This window comes from Plectropomus leopardus, chromosome 7 (assembly GCF_026936395.1).
Source record: "Plectropomus leopardus strain MGB_pleo_1.0 chromosome 7, ASM2693639v1, whole genome shotgun sequence".
Lineage (NCBI taxonomy): Eukaryota > Metazoa > Chordata > Actinopteri > Perciformes > Serranidae > Plectropomus > Plectropomus leopardus.
The window spans coordinates 20,769,478-20,796,979 of NC_142182.1; the positions used below are offsets into that span (position 1 = coordinate 20,769,478).

At 40.1% G+C, this 27,502-nt stretch overlaps 1 protein-coding gene across 1 annotated transcript in view; it reads right to left on the reverse strand.

Annotated features, from left to right (window-relative positions):
• Positions 1 to 3,074: 3,074 nt before the first annotated feature.
• The window catches only part of met (MET proto-oncogene, receptor tyrosine kinase), an 81,555-nt gene continuing 57,127 nt past the window's right edge, over positions 3,075 to 27,502 (reverse strand). Inside the window, exons 12-21 of the mRNA XM_042496085.2 lie at positions 24,164 to 24,313; positions 19,453 to 19,606; positions 18,574 to 18,708; positions 16,880 to 17,146; positions 13,438 to 13,518; positions 11,545 to 11,726; positions 10,496 to 10,605; positions 10,060 to 10,225; positions 8,894 to 9,030; positions 3,075 to 5,885 (exon numbers count right to left, since the gene is read on the reverse strand). Coding sequence (XP_042352019.2) covers positions 5,597 to 5,885; positions 8,894 to 9,030; positions 10,060 to 10,225; positions 10,496 to 10,605; positions 11,545 to 11,726; positions 13,438 to 13,518; positions 16,880 to 17,146; positions 18,574 to 18,708; positions 19,453 to 19,606; positions 24,164 to 24,313 — 1,671 coding nt within the window. The 3' untranslated portion in view covers positions 3,075 to 5,596. The remainder of the gene's footprint in view (positions 5,886 to 8,893; positions 9,031 to 10,059; positions 10,226 to 10,495; positions 10,606 to 11,544; positions 11,727 to 13,437; positions 13,519 to 16,879; positions 17,147 to 18,573; positions 18,709 to 19,452; positions 19,607 to 24,163; positions 24,314 to 27,502) is intronic.

Here is a 27,502-nt window from a genome sequence, read left to right on the forward strand (position 1 = left end):
CAGATTGCATTAACTTAATGCATTCATTTTAAATATTTATAATAACATTAGTCACTTTTTACAACACAATGTTTAATTTTTGTATGGTGTTGTGCTTTAGAACATTTCAAGTAGAAAAAGCAACAACTAAAAGCCTGTTAAGAAGTCAGTCTCGCTTTGCAATTTTAACATTTTTAGGCAGAAACACACTTGTTTTTTATTAAGTTGCAACATTTGTGACTTTGTTAAGTGATGCAAAAAGTGTTTTGTGTCATGTGCATGCACAAGGCTTTACTGTGTCAAAACACTATCTTAAACTCATGATGATTGGAGAGCAGTAGCACTGGAGGCGGCTGAGTGAAGGCCTGAGTGAAGGGGGATGAAAGACAAGACGAGCCTGGTGTGGCAGGCGAGATGGATGCTTAGAGTGAGATGCAAAGACAGACATGCCTCATGCTCATGTTAGCCGGGGCTTAACATGGATTTCACAGGGATAAATTAAGCCTTTGGGCAACAATACTTCAGCGAGGTGGAAGATAACTACATCTGATGGTCCCTGTTGTCTCAATGGCTTGGAAAATTCCATTACAGACATTTCACCTATGTCTGTTTCTCTCAGCCTGCTAGTGTCTCGCTTACAGGCTCTTAAGGTGTTGGGAAACCAAATGTGAAAGTTTCACCCCCCTGAAAGGCTATTTTTATATAATTTACTCACCCAATTTTACATTCATGATACAACTGTTTGTCTCTCTTTTATGCCTCCAAGGTGAAAAAAAAGCAAATAATTATTGAGGAAACTTTTGTCAATGGAGTCTGGCTGTGAAGAGTGCATTGCAACACTCTCATCCCAAGTCATCACATATTGCTGCTTTGCAGTGGACTTCTGTGTCTACATATTACACTCTAACCTTCTGTGTCTGCTGTTGACTTTCTGGGATGCCACCACTGTAATGATTTTCTGTCCAGCCATGTTCTCAGCTGATGCTGATCCATCTGCATATCATGTAGATGTGAAAGGTGGCTTTTGGTTTCGGGTGTTTACACCAAAACCACATCAAAAGCTTCGGTATTTGATAACTTCAGAGTGAAAATGGGCTGGAGCATTGATGTTTCACTTTCAGTTCAGTTTTGTTTGGGAAGTATGAAGCATACAACTGGACAAACGAGACTTGGATTATGCTGTACAAATTTTGCGTGAGTTTATAAATGGATGTTCTGATATAGTTTTGCTGTTGTTAAACACAGACCTCTGACTTTAAGCAAGAAAAAGGTGTTTTTTTGTGAATTCTAATTTAATCCTATATTCTCTTTATATTTTAATACTTTATCGATGGCAACATGCTACATGTAGCACCTTTCAAATGTTATTTTTACAACAAGAGGATCAATGGGCCTCAGGAGTCAGTGTTTCAAGAGTGGAAATGTATTTTCATGCATCTTTAAAAGTCTGAGTTCCCTAATCTCTATGAAGGCAAGTGAAACCATAAACTGTATGGTGTGACTTTACAAAACTCCTGCATCGCCAAGCAACTGTGAAAGGATAACCTGTCCTGAAAGCCATGGTCACAGCTCAGTTCGACAGAGGGAGGGGGAAAGTCTAGACCACAGTACTTATAGGGATCAAAAGAAGAGGGGGGAGCTGGAGGTGAAAGGTCAGAGGTTACTGCCAACGAGTGGGAACAAAAAAGGGTGACTTTCTGTTAACAAAAGGCAGACACAAAAGAAAAGGACTGTCTGCTCAAAATGTTCCACCAGCATGAAATGTATTGACCCAGTGTGAGGACAAATAATCATCTCTCTTTGTCTTTATGAAGGTTGTTTTTTTAAACCTTTGAACCTCTTAGAGGTCTAAGATTTAAAGGCATTTAGAGGTTTTCCCCAAACCTACATTAGCATCAGACTGCATCTACAGGATTTATTCTTATTGCTCACAACCCTAACCCCTGTAAGAATAAACTATGTGGGTAGATAATAATTTAAATAGTAAACAACAGATACCTGTAACTGAAGGGACAGATCACTCCCAAAATACATAGCTTTCCTTTTACCTGTGCAGATATTTATCAGTCTAGATCAGGGTAACTCAATTTGCTTTGCCTGGATGCAACTTTTGTGAAATGACAGGAGGCCAAGGTGAGCTGCAGGTGACCCATACATGTTTCTAGGATTTTAGGACATTTGTCAGATTTTAGAACATTTCTAGGATTTTAGGACATTAGGGGTTTAACAAGGGCCTCTGTTGGGACTCAACTTAAAAAAATAAAACAAATCTCCATTTTTAATGCTGTTTTATGCACTTTGGCACCTTATGTGTACTAAAAGTACAGAAACTATCTACAGTGTTAATCATTTTATTTTAACTGTGAATTTGAAAATGGTTAGGGGGTCACCTGTCATCTTATCAAGGGCCAGATTTGGCCTGTGGGCACTAAGTTGGGTATTACTGGTCTACATAGTTTTGGTGTGAGTTGCAGATTGTTGGCATTATCGACCATTGAGATGTCTGCCTTCTTGCTAATATAATGGAACTAGATGGTATTTGACTTGTGGCGTTCAAGCCTTGCAGGTTTCAGCCTGACGTCTACTTATGGACAAAAAGCTTGTGATTGCGTAAACATTAATGGCGTCGTCTTCGGCTGAGCTAACACAGCTGGCACAGTGGTGTTAGGAGAAGTAGAGGATGCATGCTTCCCTCTGCACATTTATAGATGTAGTTTGGTAGAAAGAAAGTGGTTTCTACACAAAAGTGCTCACAACAGGGTGTGATTCTGGGGGTTATTCTGAGTACGCGGGTCATTGCTGTTGAGTTTTTCATATGTTTGTTTTTGGGCACTTTGAGCGCCACAAGCCGAATGTCATCTACTTCCATTATATAAGTAAAAAGGCAGACATCACTACGGCTAATATCTCCAACATTCAGCAACTGACACCAAAACAGTCTAGACTGACATATAGTTCGACTGGTAAGAGGTAAAATACGTATTTTTGATCTGAGTATTAACTGTCCCTTTAAAGTTCTCCACAGCTGTGCTTTATGTTTGACTCAGGTTTCAGCTGTTTGTCCTGTAAAAGAAACGGCATAAAAATGCAGTAACTGCAATAATATAGCTTTATTACACTGACAGAGTTGATTTGACACTACATAGGAACATGTACCTTCAGGATTTTTTATGTACAACAAAATCATACACACACTTACACACACACAGAACAGACAGTGTTAAGCACAGACAAAGTGTTGGAGAATCATATGACCAAAATGACAGCAGTCTGTATGTGTCATGAGGTTGTGAGGAGGCTCCAGTTTGCTCAGCACTATGGTCTTTACTGTTTGCAAAGAGATGTTAACTGAAATGATCAGGAGCTAAAAGAGCATCCGCCCACACGTTCATCAGACAGATGCACGGCTCTGCATGCTGCAAGCCCACACAGATCCATACGATCCCCTATCTTTATTTACAAAATGGCAGTGGTCCGTCTAAGATTGATTAGGTGGCTTTGTTCATTGTTCATGGCACTATTCACTCTTCACTGGTCTTCCAATTGGACCAGATTTAAATGAAGAAGCTCATCATCAATACAAAAATATAGTACAGCAATTTTCTTGTCATAGCAAACATTCATACCTGTCCATCAATGGCCCAGTCACATCAGCAGCCATTACATAAAACAAACAAAAAAAAATACATCATTTGCTACACAAAGCAAACAGAAAAGGGGGCACTGACCTCAGCATTGATTTGCAAGTTTTAGCACATTTGTAACAAATTATACATAATCTTCATCACAGCTAACCTTAAATCAGACATATGTGTTTTAGAAAATTTCATGTGTTTTCTTTTGTTCAAAGCAGCCATCAGTTTCCATTCATTTCAGCACAATATGAGAACTCTTTAAAGTAGCCTCAGTTGTGTAACCAATCATAGAATATAGAAAATGCATTGCCAGTAGATTACTACAGCAAACTGATGAGGATGTTTACACAATATATGAAAACATGCACCCCCGAAAATGAATCCTCAGGAGCCTCAGAAATTGGCATTTGTGTATTCAATCGTGAAAAGTTATCGGCACGTCTCTACATTACTGTATCACGTACTGTAGTACACACTATCTGCACTTGAACTACATTACCACACAACAATACCCGACGAAACTTAACGTAGACCTGATGATGACTGTGATGGATGACAAACTCGAGCAAATTTGAAGAATCTGATTTTCATACTGTACAGAGATGAGCTGAAGGCTGCCTGAAATGGGGGGAAAAAGTTTTTCAAAAATGGTCAACAAAAGTGCAAATTCTACATGAGTTGTGGTTAAGTAGCTAAAATTTGCAAACACACTTGTGACTTTTTAACATTAAAACATTTCTTCATAATGACTCAATGGACAGTTGTCATAAAGTTACAGTGATATACAGCTGTCACTGATAGTCGCATAACAACACTCCTGGTTTGAAGCCAGACGAAAATATGGAACTTTTTGAGGTAAAAGCTATACTCAAAGCTCTTTACGGAAAAGCTTTCTGTTGAAATTTTGACCAAAAGTTATTTCATTAATGACATGTTAAAGATGAACTTTTAGGCCTCTGGTTAAAGCAAGTATGTCCTTTGCCTAGGTATTATTTTTTTCAGGTACAGTTCTGTCAATGAAATGCAAGATAAAGAGACAGATCTGACATGCACTGAGCCCGAGACATGGTTCTCATTTGTCATTTGTCATAGCTTTCAGGTGTGTGCATGCTGTCAGTTATACTGTTTTGACACGATGGGACGATCCAGGAAAAAGAAAAGAAAAGGCGTTCTTTTCCTTGAAAACATCTGGAGATTTCACACAGGTGAGTCACACAAGGTGCTTTTTTTTTCTTCCAAGCACATCAAAAGCAAATTGTCTAAATGCAATTATACAAATAAAGCATCCAGTGAACTGCACACAGGCAGCAGGATTTTTTTTCACACGTCCCACCTTACACCTACACTGCCATCATCGATGTCCGCAGCGCCTTGGTTTACTGACCCGAGGCGCCTCAATCTGTCAAAGCGGGCTTCAGTCTCTCTCTTTAGTGAAGGCGCAGGAAGTCGTTTTCTACACGACACAATACATGGCCATTTGTCAAACATTCACATTACAGACAGCAAAAAATGTTCGAGCCAGATCCGTGTATATCGAAGCACATGCCACCCAGTGAGGAGCAGAAAATCGATCCCTTCTCTGTGTGGGTACAGCAGTCAATGAGATTTTTTTGGGTGTTTGATGAATTGTGCTTCTGTGACGGTGGCTTTGTCCGCTGGGAATCTTTGAGGAGGAGTTTCTGCGCCTTGTAATTATCTTGTAGAGGACGCAGGAAGCTGACCTCATGCTCCCTGGGGTCAATGAAAGGTCAGGAAAGGTCTATAAGGTTAGCCATGTCGTTCAGGGAGGAACCTGTCGTGTAGCAATGCTCAGGGGGATCAAAGGTCGACGATCTATGTACATTGAGTGAACAAAAACAGTTTTTCCTCAGCATACAGAGTCCAGTGTTTGGCAAGTCCATACAGTAGTTCTTCATCACCTCACTGCTTTCTTCCTTGCTCTTGTTCTTAGTCTTTTTCCACCATCCCTCCGCTATCCTCTCTCAGGTGCAGCAGTCTCGCTCCACGTGGCAAAAGAGGGGAGACTGGGTTGGCAGGGACGTGGAGGTGGAGGGGTCAGATGAAGAGGACAAAGAGGAGGGAGCAGTGGTGGTGGAGGCGAGGAGGGAGGGGTAAGGGCTCATCTTTTCGATGTTGACATAGGTGGTATTGAGCAGGACATAGTGTTCCCCACTGAAGCTGGAGAAGATGGCGGAGATGCGGGACACCAGCTCAGAGAAGGAGGGCCGTCGCTCCGGCTTCGGATGCCAGCACTCAATCATCACCGTGTAGCTGGAGGAAGAGGAAAGAAGAAGAGCCTTTTTTCCAGCTTTCCATGTTTGAATATTTTCTGCATTTCTGTGTTTTTTAACACAGTAAATTTAGTACATTTTGGCTTTGGAGTGTTGGTTGAACAAACTAGAATTACTGCCTTGCAGTTGTTTGCCTCCACACACCAGGCAAGTTGCACTTAAAGTTTGCATCCATGTCTGTAAAAACGTGAATGCTCACACACATCTTCCCTCACAGTTTTAAGGTGGACACTCAAGATTACCAGTTCAGTATCTGACCAAATTTCTCCCCTTCTGTTCCTGAGATATGACTGAGATATGATGTTGAGTAATGACCAGAAAAGTTTTTTTTGCAGAACATCATGATGTCACAGTCAAGTTGACCTAGTATATGAATTCTTGAGTTATGGCCAAAAACATGTTTTGTGAGGACACAGTGACCTTCGATGACCAAATTCTAGTTAGTTTACTCCTGAGTCCAAGTGGACGTTTGTACCATATTTAAGGAAATTCCCTTGAGGCCCTCTTGAGATTTTGGGTTCAGAAGCATGAGAGGGATACAAGGTCAATATTGCATTTGCAAGAATGAGACCAACGAGGTCACAGTGACCTTGACCTTTGACCACCAAATTGAAATCACGCCATTGTTAAATTCAAGTGGATGTTTGTGCCAAATTTAAGAAAATTCCCTCAAGGCCTTCTCGAGAAAACATGTTAAGGAGCATAAGAGGGACATAGGGTCACAGTAATATTGACCTTTGTTTATAAAATTCAAATAATTTCATTGAGTCCAAGCAGACGTTTGTGACACATCTGAAAAACTTCCCTCAAGTTGTTCTCCATTTATCACATTAACAAGAATGAGACAGACGGGGTCACAGTGACTTTGACCTTGCCTCAAGGGAAGGTCAAAATATCGAGATATTGGGTACAGACCCCGGAGTATCCGGATGGTGTCCAGTTCTTTCTTATGATCCCTCCAATCCACACATTGCACTGCTTCCTTTAAGGAGGCGGTGCACTTTTCATTTTCGACCTCAAGTTTGTACTTTGTCGAAGCGAACAACCTACCATTGAGCAGCAATGTTCCAAAACTCATTTAGCCGTTTACCACAATGTGTTTTTGAGTTCAGAAGGACTAAAATCCAGTATTTCATTTTCAACTTTAACAGAGAAAGTTCATTCTGAGGTACGCTTATGAAAAATGACAATAAATCTACTTTGTACCTTGTAAAATAGATATCAATAATCAATTCATACATACAGTAAAGCTATTCTTCCCTCACAAGTGTTATGCATGTGAAATGAAAAAGATCTTATAACTGCTGATTATTTTAGCATGTCTCAAAGATATCTTTCTCACCATAATCTTTTTTTCTTTACTCTGTCAGAAAGCAACGTCTCTGATACTTCCATTATTATTTTGCTTCCCAAGACTTGGCAGAGCCACCCTATCATTGTTAAAAATGAAGAAGAATGGCCCCATTACCACAGGCCCAAGGTATCTGCCAGCGACTGCTATCACCAAAACGCCCTGAGAAGAATTGCGGGAATGTTTGCAGACGTGCATCACCCCCTGATGTCTCTGTTTAATTTACAGCTTGGGAAATTTGGGCCTCCTTTACCTGAACACTCCCACTCCCCTCTAATTTCCACACACTATAGACTTGCTGTGTATCTCATGATATTATCTACACTGTATGAGATCACACTTGGCACCGTTTCACATCAAGTGGGTCAGAGTTTAATGGATAAAGACAATTCAGTGAGTTGAAGTTTGTGTTGTTTTGACACTGAAATACCCTCTCATGATTTCATTTGACATTTACATTTGAATAACTAGTTTTTGCTCCTTTCTATCACTTACTCATAAAATACAGGTTGCAGGCAGTGTCAATATTTTCTCAGCAGAAAAGATACACTTTTCTTCAGATAGTGACTCAAGCTCAGCTGAGAAATCGTTAACCATTTGAAACCTGGATCGACATCATTTTTCTTGTGTTGTGACAGATGCCTTTACTAGTATTTAAACCTTCAAAATCTGAACAAATTGTCTGTTTTCTTTTGAAAACATGGGAAAGGGGCAATGAACAACTTGGCAGGAACTGTTTTGCAAATTGCAAGAAATGACTAGATTTAGACTTTTTTTAAAAAAAAAAAAAAAAAAGCTGAAGAAGTACATTCCCATAATGATATCATGATCATATATAAAATAGCTACTTTCAGAACTATTATGATTTCTAAGAACTTTCCATGTTCCATGTTCATTTCCATGTTTTTTTTCGGCTTGTTTTTTTTTTTTTTAGGTAATTTTTGTGCTTATTGCCTTTTCTGCATGTTTTTGAAAGAAATCAAGCCAGTTTGCACAAGTTTCAAGGGTTAAAAAGTCTGGTTTCACTAAAGCATGTCAGTAGATCTTGCTTGGCAAACTCTGCTGTGAACAGATCCAGAGAAGTCAAAACAAACGTCAAAACCTGTTGACACAAAATTAAAGAAAAGAAAAGGCGATCTCAGCATTGCCAACACTGTTCTGTATGATGGCTGCCATTCAGGAACACTTCACTACCACGGCAACAAAAAGAGACAAATAAAAAACAATTGTGAACCTGGCAATGAATTTCAGCTAAAGTTTTTTTTCCTATGTGTTTTGTGGTTAAGCAAGAAAAGTGACTTTTATTTGACCCACAGCTGTGATAGGCTGTAATGCTCGACTGAGGAGCTATGAATGCTTGAGTCTGTCGCTGAAGTAGATGATGGATGATCGAAAGTTGAGTGGTTTTTATTTATGACTTTCACGGCTTATACGGTTCTTTTGCCTGCACCATTTCCCCCCAACTGCTCCCCCCTGATTTCAGACTCCTGCTCTCTCTTAGTGACGTATTTACAAAGTAAGTTCAGCTATACAGTATATCACTCAAACTAACTGAGCCGTAGCACTTTGCAACAGGAGGTGAATGACAGCTGATTATAAGTATGTATATATACGTGTGTGTGTGAGTGTGCACTTACAGAGCGTCAGGGCAGAACTCAGGCTGCAGCAGCCTCCTCCCCTGCAGGAGGAACACAGTGATGTCGAAGGAGTTCACATCCGAATATGGTGGGGCTCCACGGGTCATTAGTTCCCATAGCAACACGCCAAACGACCACTGTGGGAAAGACAAGAAAATAAACTCTTACTATTATCCTTTTATTAACATCTTATAGCAGATGCAAACCCTTTGAAACTTGAGCTAATTGTCTTGATTTCTTTCAAAAACACTGCAAAGAAGGTGATGAGCAACAAAAGAAGAAATGGCCAAAAAAATAGCAACAAAAATTAGTAAAAAGTACGAGAAAATTAACCAAGATTAGTGTCACCAATTCATTATCTGACCAATTGTCTGTTATGACCTAATGGCCAGAAAAGTGGTGTTGCAAAATATTATGATGTCACAGTGATGCTGATCTTTGACCTTTCGAATACAAAATCTATCACTTCATATTATCCTATTTTATATTCCAGTGAATTTTTGTTATAATTAGAGAGTGAATTCTTGAATTATAGCCAAAACATGTTTTGTGATGTCATAGTAACCTTGACCTTTGATGACCAAACAGTTCACTCCTGAGTACAAGTGGAAGTTTGTGCCAAATTTGAGGAAATTCCCTCGTGACCCTCTTGAGATATTAAGATCACAAGAATGAGATGGACAGTCGGGTGGATGGACGGATGGAAAACCCAAAAACATAATGCCTTTGGTCTCAGCTATTTCCAGTACAGAGGCATAAAAATTGCCCAGAGATGTACAATAATTTCCCAAACTTCCATTACAAATGCAGTCCGGCTCACAGAATGTAGACTGTGGGTATGAAGACCCATTTTCACACATCCTTTTACTGCTGTGCATGAAACAACAACAACCACCTCTGAGCCAGCAACCTACACACTGAAACATCTTTTAATGTGTAATGTGGTCTATTTTTGCAGGTATTAAGCCAATTTAATGCCAATGCTTACTTCACAGACAAAACAAGTTCCCTTTTGACACCTTAACCCAATTGTGCAAGGACAGTGTCGCTGTATCCTTGTCTTACTGTGATTTTAACAAACAACCCAGAGTGCTTTTTGCCCTTTGTGCAGAATTATGATGGGTTCAGTCAGACCCTTCAGTGCGAGATAGACAAATGTGACTCACCACATCTGACTTGGTGGTGAACTTGTGTGTCTGCAGACTCTCCAGAGCCATCCACTTGACAGGCAGCTTGACTCCGCTCTTGTTGTGGACGCTGTAATATTCTTTATCATAAACATCTCTGGCTAGGCCAAAGTCAGCCACCTTCACCGTGTAGCTCTCATCCAGCCTATTAGGACAAAGAAAAAGTAAGTTTCTATTGAATGTTTTTTTTTGTTGTTTTATCTACTTCCCTCTCCCCGTTGTTCTGACAACTAATTAACTTATTCCAATTTTCTCTTTCTTTCCTATTTTTTCTAAGCCTATGCAGCAGTTTCCTTCTGTTCTCCTCCCTTTCCTGCTGTGCCATATTTTATTCTATTTTAGTCTGACTCTACTGAAGCTTGCTCTATATACAACACACACAAATGTGACACTGAATAAATAGATGCAAACTCACATGCAGTTCCTGGCAGCTAGGTCTCTGTGGACAAACTTCTTGCTGGCTAGGTACTCCATCCCTTTGGCCACCTGCAGCCCAAAGCCCATAAGGTCCTTCACTGTTGGGTTCTGTAAGGACACACAACTATTATTAGAGAACAGGGACACCAAATAGCTAAGTTTCTTTAAAATCATGTTCTGTTCAACTAAAAACTGCTGCATTGACTGATCAATGCAGGATATACTATAATCTCAGATACAATCACTGTTTTTACATCATGATAAGTAAACAATATCCAAACAGGGATCCTAAAATTTCACCACAGAAGCCTTAAGCAGAGTCACAGTATTGCAGAATACCATGGCATTTAGAAATCCCAAAGGTATGATTTTTAATACCATCAAAAACATAGAAGCCCTCTTTTTTATTAAACTCATATGGAGATGCTGCATTATGGTGATGTATTGTGGAGCACATTACAAGCTCCCAGAGGTCACTTCCTACTAGGTAAGACAGATTGCGACTGTGAGTGGTGGGGATAACTTTACAGGACCACTTAAAAGATGGCCAACAACAGCAGAATGGCAACGGAAAATGTTATAGGTGGCATGAATTTCCAGCGACTGTTCTTAAACAGTATCACCAGGAAAGTGAAAGTCAACCTCATCTTTACCTGGTTGCTGTTTTGCCTTGTTATATTTGTGTCTTTCCCGTGCTGTACCTGCAATTCTTATTGTTTCCTCTTAGATGTGTGCTGCTTATTGTCTAGCATCTGGTCGTTACCTATTTATTAAGTCTGGACTTTACCTGCATGCTGTGCCCAGCAGCGTCCTGAACAAGGTAAAATAAGAAGACAAAAAGAAAATAGAGGCAGAGGCAGAGGTCTCTGCAGATAAATACAAAATAGAAATACCATATACCCTGATGAAACATCATGAAGGTATAAATAAATAAATAAATAGATATTGAAAAAGCCTACTTGACAGTATTTCTATATCTTAATATGTACTGCGAGAGCCTATGAACAAATTGCAACGTGTGTGTATCTATCTTGTGTGTGCCCATACATGTCCTTCATCGCGGATGAAGTTGCGCAGGTCGCCATGCTTCATGTAGGGCAGAACCATGAGCGGTGAGCCCTCTGGTGGCAGACAAATTCCCAGCAGAGAGAGAACGTTCGGGTGGCTGAAGTCCTTCATGATGATGCCCTCCTTCAGGAACTGGGACACCTCCTCCAGATCCGTGATACCTTTTGTAAAGAAAAAAAAAACAACAAAAATGACTCAGGTAGTGACATTTCGTAGATAAGGAAACAGTTCTGATGGCAATATAGGGTATTTTTAAAAAATATCTTTTAGACTACAGTGGAAGACATGGAGCAACTCTGCTGTGCTGTCATCAACAGGAAGGTCATTCCTTATAAACCTTTGGGGAAAGAGATGATAACAGTAACCGCGAAAAACAAACCTCTCCGAATATCTTCACCCAGAACTGACCCACGCCAGATTCCCATTTGCCAATTGCATTGCTGCCTCTGATGTCCTGAACTTTAGCCCCACTGACTCTGTAATCTTGTTAGAGATGGAAGTTAAAGAAGCCAGCGGATTGGCCTTCAACTGAGGTTAGACCCCAAAGATGGAAAGGCATGATATTTAATTTCAGACCCTCAATTTAAAAGTTAAGGATGGAGAATTACGTCATTGCTGTGTGAAGATCCTTCTTTGGCTCCTCTACTCTCACCCACCTGTCTTAGTAATAGCTATATTCAGATAAAGGCATCAACTCAAGGTCTCAAATATAACAAAAGAACGCCAAAATGATGGCATGGTGCCTTGAGAAATCACTAAACTTAATAAACAGGTCCAAATCCCAGAGGACGAAACCCCAGCAGGTCGAGCTCATCCCACTGTGCTTGATGGCTCCTTGTGTGACCACATTGAGCTTTCCCCATATTACTCCAGCATCAATCTCCCTGCTTCAACTGACAGGTTACACAATTAGGGGGGACCCTAATGCTGTCTTCACCATTGGACGCTCATTCATCACCATCTACCCAGCAAAAATGGATTCAGGGCTCTGATGAGATGAGATCCTTAATGCTATTGGAGCGTTGTGATATCATACAATAAGCATGCAATATAAGCAGATGTAGGATGGAATGACTACGGTTGGATGTAAATATGTTTGGATGAGGAGAGAGGGTGTCGAGTGTGTGTGTTCTGAGCGGGAATCTAAAAAACAAGTGCTGTTTTTGATTGTGAGTGATAACTAGAGTCCTCAGTTCCTATAACGAAAACATTAATTTTCACTTAGTTAAAGCTCATGACAAGATGTTACATAGACATGGCTTCCCCTGCAATCAATAGTCAATGCATTTTTCTTTTTTTTCTTTTTACAAGACTGTGCTTCTGAAAGCACTGCTAAGGCTTAACATACACAGGAAGACTTTAAAAATCTTTTCAAAAACGTTTAAAAGACTAAAGTCTGACACCTTCTCACATCGAAAGACAATGTGTGTTTTAGTCACATGATAAGATTTTGCAAAGACTGGGGATCTTGCAGGCTCACTATTTGCAAAACTACAACTAGAATCCTTTTGAGATTATTTCACATCCTGCTCCTGGGTGAAAAATTACGCCAAACACCCATTAAGAAATATGACATATTAACAGTTCCTTATGTGCAAATCAAAAATACATAATTACATGTTTTTGATACTTTTGAGCCGAAAAAACCCTTATCTGTATTTATGACATCAGAATAATATAATTCCCACTTTGACTTATTAGCTATAAATAAAAGCGATTACACTCCATGCTATGTAAAAAACAGCATTATAGCACCTCTCCAGTGGGGCATTTTACCCCCAAATTTTCCACAGGGAGTTACTGAGAAACCGTTCCTGTATCAGTTAAGGGGGAAAAGGGTTTGACTGTCCTGTGAGGGAGTTTTGTACTTACGGTTCAGAGACTTGACAGCACAGTGCTGCTTCTGCCCGTCTGGCTCGAGTAGAGTTCCATGGAAAACGCAGCCGAAGTGACCTGCAGGTTATAACATGATGTGTTATTCAAATTAGTCAGCACGAGTGAATTCAAAAACTCCTGTTCAAACCTGTAAAGTCTTTTCAAATAACTTTTTTTCAGCACGCAAAATAAGCCTCGCCAAAAGACAGTGACGTGAGATGCATCACGTTCAGTCCTGATAATGATGAGGTCCATCTGTGAAGCAGGTGAACAATGGCAGCCATCAGTAGCTTCTTTAGGATGTTAACCAATGATTTCTTGTTTTTACCCAAGGTACCATCAGTGGGAATATATTCTTTTTCTTGGTAGGTGAAAACTTCACCTCTGCACTATAAACCATCTAGTTAAAGGGATATTTCAGCCTCAAATCAAAAATACATATTTTTCCTGTTACATGTAGCGCTGCTTATCAGTCTAGTATTTTGGTGTGAGTTGCAGATTGTTGGAGATATCGGCCATAGAGATGTCTGTCTTAAATATAATAGAACTTGATGGCGCCCGGCTTGTGGTGCTCAAAGCGGTAAAAAATACGTTTGATGAAACTCAACAGCAATGTCTCTTTCCAAAAATCATGACCCAGCTACTCAATATAAACAACAGACCTTGTTGTGAGCTGTTTCATGCAGGAACTTTTTTCTTTCTCCCCAACTACACCAACCGTAACATCGGCACAGAGAGCAGATCCAAGTATTGTCATCATCTTAGTTATAAAACATTTCATTACATTAACCTCTACTTTAGGCAAAACCCAGAGTATACATGTGCAATCTCTCGTTTGTCAAAGTCTGTATACAGTCTTTAATCATTTCACATTTGGTGACTTAAAAATAAACATCTGTATCATCTGACATTAAGTGCTAAAAAAGAGAGATAATATCATAAAACATAATTTCTTTACAGAAAATTTCTGACTGAATTTAGGTTTGGGCGGTATCATGGAATTACGGTATACCAGGATATCTAGAAATCCCGAAGGTATGTTTTTCACTATGGCTATAAAAACTTTTTTGTTTTTATTGTTTATATTGTGTATCTATTAGTCTGAAAAGTTGAAAGTAAGAAGCACATTCGCCGTCGTGGGGGGTGCTGGGATGTTAGGGCGGCACACTTAGGCCTGTACTGTTATATACTGTATGTCTCGGTGAACTTTCAAGAAGGTATGAAGAAGAAATATTACATACTGCCCAAGCCTAATGGGATTATATCTGATGTGGAGTGATATCCATCAATCTCAAAATAAATTTAAGATTTTTGTAAAGGTGCATAAAAGCCAATGTTGCCCACAAAGAGCATAATTGCCTGCTTTATCAAACCTCAGCCTTGACATGCAGACACAAAATCACCTCACATTGTGCCATTTAAGCAGGCGGGTCAGACACCACAGATCAAATTCTACATCAACAGGAAAAAGACCCCAAAACTCCACCATGTCACAGAAAACAGCCCTCTGCCCCCTTAGCATAGCTCAATTATCCCCCCGAAGAAAAGCGCCCGCATTTCATGGCAGGGTTTTTTAAAGTGGCGTAGGATGATTTGTTCACAGCTAGTGTTCCCAGGCTCCATTGTTGGGAGTCGTAATCCAACACCCTCACCCATCTGCAAGGACGTGATAGGAGAATGCCGCGCTCATTTTATTCCTGCACCCCTCCCTGTCTGGGGCAAGCCCTCATGTCTTGAGATATATAATTCAATGAAATACACAATAACTCAAGGAGGTTTGGCATAGGCTATTAACTTGTGAGGGGTATTAATGAATAAAGCTTCATACTGGGTTACTTGAGGGGGCAGATTTAGTGTGAGGGTGATGGTAATTGAAGAGAATTAGCTATGAAAGGTGTGAAAACCAGCAAAAACCAGGAGTCAGACAGTTGTGTTCTGTGTAACAATGTGCATAAAGAGCTGCATAACATGGGATCTTCTTAATCCTTCTGCTCTAAACTTTTATTCTTATGTGTCAGCAGTGGACAGAATTGTTTTTATGAGATTTCTGGGATTGCTGTGATCATGGAGCCAACTGGCAGGATGCATGATCTTAATCATAGTGGCTCTGTCGAGAAGAAGGCTTCAGCAGGCCGAGGTAGAAATGAAAGATTGCACAATATCCAAAAATGGCCTGCAATGTCTTCCTGCAAGCTGCGTTGGTAATTTAGATGGTGCCATACAGCTGTTACCATTTATGGACAATATTTAGAAACTGTGGTTGTGAGTACATTAAGGAACAAGTCATGATCAGAATCTGATTATAATTTATTGGCTAAGTATGTTCACATTTAGAACGTATTAGAATCTGGTAGCTCTCAGTGTGCTTTTGTGCTGTGCCAAAATAAATGTACATGCTGTAGTGATGAGAATCCAAAACAAGTTCATCGTAATGTTGAGATTTATTCTAGGAGTGGAGCCCCACAGAAAAGCGAAAGAAAATGAATGAGAAAGAAAAAGAAAGCGAACGTCAGGCCAAAGAGACAACTTCTGTCACTGCAGAAGCAAAGACAGCATCATGTTTGCATGTTGTGTCTTCAGGTTATTTAGAAATCCCAGATATGTTTTTCAATGTCGTCATAAACACAGTCGTCCCTCTTTCTATTAAACTCATTTTATGTTGTGCACAGCATGCACCACTAGAGCTCAGTTTCTGGTCTCTACTGGTGGAACAGGCAGCTGAGCTGAAAGATGTTGTAACACCTAACGGTGGAGGGATAAGTTACAGGACTGTTAACAGCTGGCGGCCAGCAACGGCAAAATGAGACTGTTGGGAATAGCAACGTGTTTTTTTTTTTTACATCTAATTTGGTGAATTAAGAATTTATTTAGATTAAAACAGAACTGGTGATTGTTGGAACAGTTGACTTACTAACTAGATTACTAGCAATAATAACCAAGATGGTTAGTAAGTTTTGTTTTGTTTCTTGTTTTGCAAGAGAAAGTTAAATTCAAAAGGTGTACAATTTTATTTCTCTCTTTAATAAGGAAAATGGTTGTGAGAATATGTCTTCACATTTTGTACAAGGTACGTGGTAGATTTATAGTCATTTTTCTTAAATGTGGCTTAAGAAGAAATGAAATTAAAGTTGACCCTAAATCCTGCTACATCTTATAGGTTCTAGTGTTTATTATCTTATGGGTTTCTATTGTGTATTTTTTTAGTTTAAAAAAGCTGAAAGTAACTTAAACTGTTACATACCGTATACCCTGGTGAAACTAAGAAAATTAGATACCGCCTAAATCTACCAAGCAATGCTGAAAAACTACAGCAATGGTAAATTAGTTTAAATATTTGACAAAATAAAAGAACATAACCACTAGATTACCACTTGAGAGGCTCAGTGATACATAATCTTTTAAAATGATCTGTTTTAAACAAGGTATCTCTGTGACTGACCTCTGCCGATGACCTGGTTGAGGTGAAGCAGCAGCTGCTCGCGGGCGATCACTACGTGCTGCACCTCAGTCAGCAGATCTGGGTGGAGGCAGGACGGGTCAATGTGGACTGGGGCCATCAGTAGGGGAGACACCAGCTCTCCCTCCATTCCCAGACCCATCCCCATCCCACCTCCCAGTGCCCCCAGTCTCGGAGAAAGCAGCTCCCCGTTGCCGCCGTAGATAGGAGGAGCCGCCCGGCATGTCTCGGGCCTGTCGGTGCCCTGATCTGGAGGAATTGGAGAGGGGTTCAAAGGTCAGCCACTGTATCAACAGGGCCTCCAGAGGTCAAGGACTGTTACATGATCAGAAAAGAACAACAACAAAGGCAGGGAGACACTTGACACTGTGATGGAGGGAAGCTGAGCTAGAAAACAGAGTTTCTGATTTCTGCTGTTAGTGAAAGAAAGTAAATCAAAGAAAATGCATGCAAAAATATCTAAATCTTATCCAAAGAGGTGGACTTGAGGATATAATGTTGAGCTCAAATAAGGACTATAAATGAATTTTCAACCATTACACCTCAAAGCTCCCTGAGGCCAAATGTTAGATCATTACTAAGTCTATCTTCTCAGATTTTTATCCTTTTTAGCAGCAGGAAAATTGCCCATCATACTCAGGATCATAATACATGGAGCCCCTCCATTTAACGCCCTCAGTATTTAAGCTCAGGAAACCAAACCACAGATGACTCTAAAGATTGCCTCAAAGTTTAAGAAGATTGGCCTGTTGGTAGAATCTGAGCTGATTTAAAAGCAGCACTACTATATTTATCATCCATACTGGTATACTGTTTTTTGCATTACATATATTGTCTGTATTGGATTACACTTTACTGTTATCTAGTTTTAATATTTTGTACCTGCTGCTATGTTATTTTGGCCTTTTTGTACTGCTGCAGAGCAATTTCCCTCAGGATAGATGCAAATATATCTTATTTTATTTGTGTCAGTTTTGTCTTAAAACAGGTCATAATTACATAAAAAATATTACAGGACACATAAATGGGTTGTTTATCATTTTTCCTTTCCAAAGGAAGTCAAGTGAATGGAAAAATCAACTGAAGGGAGACGAAAATGTTTGATCAACAGCTCATATTATGTAAAACATACTCTTATATTACCAAAAGGTAAATTTGGATCATGCTTAGCCTTAGTATAATTTTTTATCTAATAATTAAAGTTGGAATAAAGCAAAAATAAATAGGTTTAATGAGTCTGTCACACCATAGAAAAATGTGTTATTAACCACCAAACTCAATTTAAATATAAAAAACCTCTCTAACTAAATAAAATTAGGTTTTGAAATCTGAGCAGTATTCTCCGCTCTTAGACGCCGGTGACGTGTCCGCTGAGGGAGCTGAAACTGCGTTACGGTTACTTCTAATGTGAAAACTCTTAGCGCTGGTGTAACCATCATTTTTTTTACGTGGATGATTTTGATCAGTTGATTAAATATTCACCATATTTATTCTTAAACGTATATTTCCTCTGGGCTGCAGGTGTTAGTTCTAGACTATGTAAGGCATGCACCGCTAGCATAGCGTTCAACCCCACAAGAAGGGAAGCAGGTAGAGGGGAGGAGGGAGGGAGGTGGGACAGGTGAAAAAAAGATGTCAGGTGAGGGGTGGGGGAGGGGCTTATCTTGTTGACGTACCCTCCAGCAGGGTTGTTCTATAGTCGACTGACTCGTGGGAGACCATTTCGTTAGTGGGGCTGACACTCCTCGCGTTAGCCAGCCTGTCCAGATGCTGGATGTGACCCCGGCCATCATACCACACCTCAGACAGATCTAGAAGTAGAGGGAAAGGGGGAGGGGGATGATTGAGACATAAGGGGATAAAGAAGGCATGTAGGAGGAAAGGAGAGAGGAACAGACAGGATGAGGAGATAGAGAGAGGTGGGAAACAAGGGATGGAGGGAGTGAGGGGCGAGTGATGAAGAATGAGGTAAAAGATAAGAGGAGGGGGAGAGAAGAGAGAATTACTAAGAAAGGCAAAGCGACTCACCAGTGCGCCCCACACACAAACTAACTGTAAACCCACCAGGCAAAACAAAACCCAGCAGACACATGCACACAGGTTAGAGAGGATACACTGAATTCCTGCTGCAAGTATGCAAATATATTAAAACACACACACACACACACATGTACACGCACACACACACACCAGGGCTGGGGTCAATTCACTTTTCGTTCAACTTATTCAAAATGAAATACTTGAACATGTGGCTGACTTGTCTCTCCTATTGGGCATTACATTACATGCATGTGTAATTTAAATTATATCAATTTCTATTTTCATCTTGATTCAATTCACAATCTAACTGGACCTGACTTTGCTTAAGTGTCTGGTTGACATAGTATTTCAGAGTAGATAACATTACAAAGGAAGTGAGGGGGAAGTAAGGAGTGAAATCAATGCCAGGCAGTCACTGTCTAAGATTAGAGATGAGTTTAGGATGTCAAAAGTGGCAGACGTGAACTGACCTTTGACCCCATGACCCTACCGTGACCTGATATCTCAGCTCTTACCGTCAATGTGTTTGTTCCTTCTCCACATGAGCAGCGATCCAAGCAGCAGCAGCAGCAGGCTGACACACACGCAGCCTACGATCAGGCCCGTGTAGTCCTGCTCCTGAGCCAGCGTCACCTTGCCCAATTGCTTGATGGTGTCTGCCTGACGCCACTGAAACAAGTGAAGAGGTTCGGGGTGTCACAGAGTGAAGGAAGTAAATTTGAAAAACACTAATAATTATTATTGATCCAGCCTCCATCCACAATGACGTTGGCGGTCAGGCAGTAGTGTTACCACTCTGAGAGAAACAGTATTACAGCTGGAACCAGGCCTGTCAGGACAGCTTCTACTGTTGGATGACATATTGCCCCAGAAATAATATAAATAATAGATAGATAGATAAAGGATATTATTGTTATTTTTAGATGATTTCATGCCATTAATATTAAAATAATAATTTAGCATAATAATGCAAGAAGAGCAGCAAACTTTCTAGAGAAATTTGAAATCAAAAGATGTATAGTTGTTTATTTTTGTTTAATTATTAAAATGAGTGTGGGAATATTACTTTCATTAATGTTCTGTGGGTTTCTATTGTTTGTTTATTGGTCTGAAAAGCTGAAAGTAAGTGGTGCACTCATAGTCAGAGGGATGTTAGCGCCACATACTTACACTGTACCCCAGTGAGATTTCAGGAAGGAAAAAAAGGTGTGAAATACTGCATTCAGCCCATGCCTAATCGACACACCACAACAGCTTTTAAATGAAACCTTGACTATGAAGCGAAAGTGCTCACTTCCAGCTTTAATGGTGGCTGTTTATGTTTAACTCCAGTCTGCATTTTGTTCTTAATAAGTTCGTACTAACTTGTCAAATTTCTGCTAATTTTCAGATAATTGTTGCACTCTGTGATACAGACTAAAAACATGTACAGACTGCACTGTATGCAGGCTGACACTTGATACATAATGACCCCATGCAGTATGTCATGCATGGCATATAGACAAAAAATTAAGAGGCATGAAACTGGCATTCAGACATATGGTATGCAATATTACACACACACACACACACACACACACACACACACACACACACACACACACACACACACACACACACACAGTTGTTGGTCTGCTGCCACAGACTGGAGGCAGATTACATCAGTGATATTGCTTCTGCCATTATTAGGTTTGGTGGAAATGAGGTTTCTACTTCTGCCTGCTGCTGCAGATGGGACGGTGTGTGTATGTGTCTGTGTGTGTGTGTGTGTGGGTGTGTGCATAGGTCTATGGAGGTTATTGGCTGACCATCCCATGAGATACAGGCTTTCCTCTGAGGGCCAGTTCACAAGTCAACAGTGATGAGGCAGATAACGTCTGGTCTTGGAGACGCTGCTGTTTCACCACAAGGATATTATATTTAAGGATGACATGAGGATGTCTAAAGCACAGCGTCTAATATTAGTCTGCATCGTAAAGGTTAGATATTTCTCTTATCAGACCTCTAATAATGTGCTAAGATGTTTGGAGGATGTTTGTTGCAAACAATTTATTGAGGAAGTCTCTGAACCCGATATATGAGCTGCATTTTAGTGTATGATTTAACATTCAGTATGTCTAATATCAACAAGTGAAGTTAAAAAGGACCTGCAAAATGATGTAGTTTATGTACATTTCTTCCCCTTAAGGTGCCTCAACTATTTCTACTTAAGTTTTATCTCCTACCTTTGCATTTGCTTTTTCATAACCCCTCAAAATTAAACAAAAACTTAACATTGTGTGGGCTTAGTGAGGATTTTATTTCATTGGTGTAAAATGACAATTGCCACCCCATGACTCAAGACATCATTAGTCTTGTAGTTGCACAGAATTCTGGTCTGTTTTGTGTGGAGAAATGTGGATTTATGCCTTTTCTAAGATGGATTCCTCTCACTGAAACATTCCTTCTTTCACTGCTGTCAGACCTTAAATAAGCTGCTGAAAACTATGTTGACACAAGGCTACAGTGCAAGTGTTTTGGCCATATATGCACAAAGAAGTTTAACATGCACCAAACAACTAAAGGAAACAAAAGGCAATAAAGTAGTTCCTTTATGACACCCGCTGTCTTGAGCAAGAAACTCAGGTCCATTAGTAGATGCATGCTTCCTTCTGCACTGTGATTCGCTTGGCAGGTGTAGTTTGGTTTAATTTTGGGCTGAACTGTCCCTTTACCACCAAGTTGATAATCCATTGCCCTCTCTGGTTGTAACCTTGAAGTCTGTTGATGCCAAGTGTGTTTAGAGGTGTGCTTTCTTGCACATGTTACCGTACCTGACAGTGATGTCACAGTATATTGGTACATCACTGCAGAAAGGCGAGAGGTTAAACCACTGGAGGTCAGTAAAAAATGACATTTTCAAGGGGTGTCAAGCTACTCTTAAATCCTTAAAAAAACATTTTAAAATACCTGAAATATGTTATTTTTTTTACAGCATGAGTCACAGGTGATAAACATCTATCCTCATTATTAAAAGCCAGTTTGACATTTATGTACTGTATGTCCCCCTCTCATGACTCAGAAGATACTTGACTTATATTCAAGTGACAAGACAGCTGGATGCTGAGCCCCTTCACTCAACACACTGCGTATTAAAGTCTCCCTGAGCTGGTTTTTATAAGGGACTGCATTAGGACAGGAGGAGAGTTACTGAAGTATCCTGTAAATGATCTGGAACACTGGAGGAATGTGGAGTTTTCCATGAAATTCCCACAGCGCAGAATGAAAAGCTCAGTATGGCCGAGTGCAGAATGATCCAGTTACTGCCTTCAGAAAACTCACACAGACTTTACTGTCTGTTTTGTAAACCTGGAATTGACCATAATAAATAAAAAAATAGGAATCAAATTGAATAAAACCTGAACATATCATCAATTTGAAACTAAATTTTAAATTCAGTGAAATATACTAAAAATAATCATGACTCAACATTCACCGCCCACACAAAAAACCCAAAAACAAAACATGCACATATTCTTTCTATCGATCATCACTGTGTTATGCTGTTGCTATGTGGCGAGTCAGCCTCCTCCTCAGAAGCAGGTGCTGTGATATGATATGATACCTTTTATTACTGAAATTCCTCCCATGAGCCTGATAATACAAACAGTGGGGGATTTATCATATAAATGGATTGTAATTGGCTCATGGATCACTGCTGTGTTGCTTCCACTTGTCTCAGAGCAGATGTTTGATACAGAATATCTTGTTTAGACATCAAAAGCCTCTCTTTTAGACATAATCATTCTTGGTTCTCGAAAAATTGTGCTCATAGAGCCAGGGTTTATGACTGCTATAAAGTGCCGTCACTCCTAAAACTGACCATAAACCAAGTTATCTGACCTCATTTTAAGCCAATAAGAGTTTTTAGAATACAGGACAGAGTTCTGCAAGTAAGGTAAAATAATTCCTAGTTTAAAGAATAGATTTAACACCAAACAGTTGTATGACTTCACACACGGCCGATTTACATCCGTATCTGTGAAAACATGAACGCTTCACACACATCTCCCCCCTGGTAGCACAGAAGATCCATTGAGCACAGTTTTAAGGTGGACACTCAAAATTAGTGTCGCAAATTCAGTATCTGACCAAATACCTTCCCTTCTGTTCCTGAGTTATGATGCTGAATAATGCCCTGAAAATGGTTTTTGCAGAACATTACAATTTCAAAGTGAAGCTAACCTTTGAACTCTGGGATATAAAATATCATCATTTCATAATTTTTTCACATTTGTGTGAAATTTTGTCATGATGAACACATGAATTCTTGAGTTTGGCCAAAACATGTTTTGGGAGATCACAGGCAAAAACAAATTTCCTCCTGCTTCTGAGATACCGTGTCAGTGAGAATGAGAGAATGAGACAAGGTCACATACGTCCGGATGTATGGACGGACAACCCAAAAACATAATACCTCTGGCAGCGGCATAACAAGTTAATGAAGAATTTAATAACAAAAAAATTAAAGCAAATTTAAATCGGAGAAAGGACCGAATGATCTCAACATATCTGTGTTTTTTTTTTTTTTCAAACTTCTTTTAAGAGGTTTTGAAAGGAAAATATGATGGCAATAAGACATATTTACAAGGTAAAGATTAAAAGTGAATGCCTTGAATTAATTTGATCTTTTTACAAGGTACAGGTTTTTACAACACTCTCAATACTGGTATAGAACCTATTTGCATAATATTGTTTTATTTACTTTAAAGGGATGAGCTAATTCACTAATATGCAAATTATATTTATCTGAGCATCAATAAACAGTTTAAGACACACACCCACCCCCACACCCACACACCCTGCACTGGCATCCAAACACCACTTCAAAGACGCTGAGGCTTTTCTCTGCTGTCAACATGCAGTAAAGCTGAAACAAGACAGCTATTGAGTGGCATGAAGAGCGTGTGTGTTTTTGCATGTGTGTGAGGCTGGGTGTGGATGTGTATTTGTCGTGACCTGGGTCTCACTATGAACAAACGGCTGCATTAATTAAATAATCTTTGTTGTCCAACTGTTGCTCAGGCTATGGGGAGGGGGAATGTATGCATAGGTGTGTCCAGTATGTGCACCTGTGCATTAATGTCTATAAATGGGTTTGCAGTCAGTTAGTGTGTCTACTCTAAATGCAAACTAAAAGGCACATCACATCTGTCTAGGTATCTGTGAACTGCAGGTGTGTCTCACCTCCACCTGCAGCTCCTTGGAGGTGGCGGCTTGTAGCTCGGTGGGGACGGTGCACTCCAGAGTGTTTCCAACCAGAGTCAGACTCTCACAGCTGTGATTGGAGACGGTCAGAACCTGACATTTCATTGCCTCCCTGTCCATATGGTCACCCTGCAGTGAGGGGAGGGGGAGAGAGGGAGAGGGAGAGAGAGAGAAAATATTTTTTATATATATGATAATGATAATTATACTTTTAATTGCTCTGGACATTTTCCCCTAGATTTAAAAAAATATATCTTCAAACTTTTTTGAAGTTTCTCTTTTTTTTTACTATGTTTTTTTTAAAAAAACAAATAAATTTGCATGGGATTTACAGGTTTAATATGTGTGAATACAGCACAAGAAACAGGATGTTGATCCATGTTTCAAAGGGTTAATTGGACATACACAGTAGAGATTAGAGTTGAAGACAGACCGTTGGTGAGAATGGCAAGCTGAGGGGAGGTTTGTTTGCGTTTTTAAAGTTTACTTTGATATGACTTAATTACAGGCTACAAAGGTATATTCGCAACTGACATCCATACTGAAGTCCTAAACATTCACACTCTTTAAAGGTTCCTTGTGCAGCTCTTAAACTTTTTATAAGACTTTTAAAAGGGTAATAAGTGACATGGGTGCATGGTTGACAAAATCATATGCATTTTACAGTTTGAAGACATATTTTAGCAGCAACCTCATGGCTTTTTTGGGACATATTTGGATTTGGAAACAGAAATCTAATCAAAGAAGTAAGCTGAGGTAAATCAGGTGCAGGCCTCTTCCTGGCAGAGTTCATCGTGATTCACAGTGATCGAAAAGACTGGGCATGAACTGAGCACGCTGCCACTGATATGAGTAAGACAGAGCAACTTATTCTAGTCGTGTGACCCCTAGTGGGACGACAACAACCCCACCCCCCACCCCATCCCTGAGATCTGACTGGAAGCACACACAGCGTTTGCCCACGTGAGTGTGTGTAACTGAGTTAGTGAGTGTGTTGTCTGACGGGAAGCAGCCCAATTTGTTCTTTTTCTTCACTCTCAGAATCGTTCTTGTTCCCTTGTTTTCTCTTCTCACTCGCTTTTAGCTCCTCTGATTCCATCTCTCTGTCTCTCACACACATAAACACACTTGTTTGAGTGCAGCAGAAGGCAATAAAGAGAATGATCACATTCCTTGCGTGACAGCTTGGGATTTTCCAATTTGACACAGAGTGGAGGCTTGCACCTGTTCCTGCGCACACTCTCTCTCTCTCACACACGCACACACACACTGCACTTTAGCAGTGTTCAAACACAGCAATATGAACCACTAATTCATCCACCAACTAACTTACAATTAGGACACACACAAAGACTTTGTAACAACATCATCTAGTGCAATCCTGGTTCAGTGCGTTTCTCAGTTGTAGGCGTGACAATACTGAGAAGAGTTATTAAAGTTAAAGAGCCGTCACAGTAATACCAGCGACTCTGCATAAATTCCTAGAATGATGATTGGGGATGCTTCAAGCCTCCCGTGAAAAGATCAGCAGCGATAAGAGTCTGGCCACATGCCAAAATCAAGAGTCCTTCATGTGCTGCCATACTGGTGCGGAGCTGTCAGTCAGAGCTCAATATTACTTTGTCTTTGTTATTTGTCTTTTATTTGCATGCATTCTTGGGTTTGAGTTATCAGACAGCGCTAAATGAGCCTTGCATTTGCCCTTTACTGCAGGGCAGGGTTATCTGATGGCATTAAATGCGGCCCGTTTCACTGTGATGCCTGGTACCAGCCCCCCCCCACTCCGGGTAAAAACTGGGGTTTGGTTTGTCTGGGCTGAAGGGAGGGATAAAGGGGGGATAGAGGTTGGGTTGGTGGTGGATTTAGCCATGGGGCCAAGGTCACGTCTGGGAAAAGAGAGAAAGAAGAAAAGAAAAAACAGCCAGGATCCCCCTGCGAGAGGTTCAGCACAGCTGCCACAAACCGTCGAGCTGCAGTCAAAAAAAAAAAAAAAGAAAAGAAAGAAAAGAGGAGAAATATGCATTTCATTGTGCTCCTAAAACAGGCTCTGGGGAATGTGGCGACTTGTTTGAAAAGCGGCATTAATATGTCAAGAGCTTTGACCTCGGCAGGCAGAACAATGCAAGTCAACAGAGAGAATACATAGAGAGGTATAGAAATGGGGAAAGGATGGGGAGTTGCAGGAGGGGGGGTGTAAACGATGGGAAACAGACTACACTTCCTGTTTTTCTTTCAGTATTGTTTCCTTCCCAACTTGACCTGGGCTGTGACCGTGGACGGCTGTATGGGTGAATGTTTGGATTGGGAGGCAAAGTGCAGTGAACTGGTCTCAAACTGTGAATTCATCTCATTCAGTAAAGCTCTGTAAACTACCCCTCTGAATTAAAATCAAGAGCAGCACTGTTAACAGAGTTAAAAAGTCAACAAATCCGTGGAGTTTATTTTCCTAACTAAACAACACTAGCACGACTCTGGATACCTGTAGCAGTGTTGTATATTTGTCAGGGTAAGCTGAGTCGTGTCTGTTATTTACATGTTTCTGCTTGTGCTTTGCTCTTGCTGTTCTTTGAAGCACTTAAAGGGGGCGTATTATGCTGTTTCTTTTTTTTTCAAATGTATGATGTTAAATTGTCACATGTTCATATAAAACATAGCCAAAGACTGAAATAAGAAGGTTAATGCATATAGAAGTGTATAATCCCTGTGTGCAAAAACCTAAGGTTTAAGACTGATCTGTATCCTCTGTTTCAAATGTTTTTTTCTTTTTCTGTGACAAGCTGATATCAGCATGCAACAAATGTCCTTAGAAAGTCACCTGTCAGCCACAGACACGCTACTGCATGTGTTTACTTTATATATCCTATACTACTACATGTAGCTACAAGCTAACGCCATGGGTATTAGTAAACATGGGTGCTGGTTGTTAATTTCTTCCTAATTTTGAATCATATTCCTGCTGCAACATGTTTGATTGTGTTTGGAAGCTTTGATTTTTGAGTTTTAATGGAAGAAAATGCACTGTAAAATTGACTTGACTTGACTGTACACAGTCATTTCCCAGCTGCAAGTACACTGCTACATGTAGCTATATTTTAACATCAGGAAAACATGTAATCTTTGATTCAAATGTTTTTAATTTAAAAGGGCCTGCTAAACCATGTCTAGTTTTGAAGCTTTTCTTGATGTTTCACGGTAGAAAATGCTGTCGTTTTCTGCTACAATCATTTCCTGGCTGCAGTGCAGAGACGCTGAGACATGGAAAACATGACCAATAAGAGCAGACTGGGCATTTTTGGAAGTTGAGTCTTAGAGGTGCTA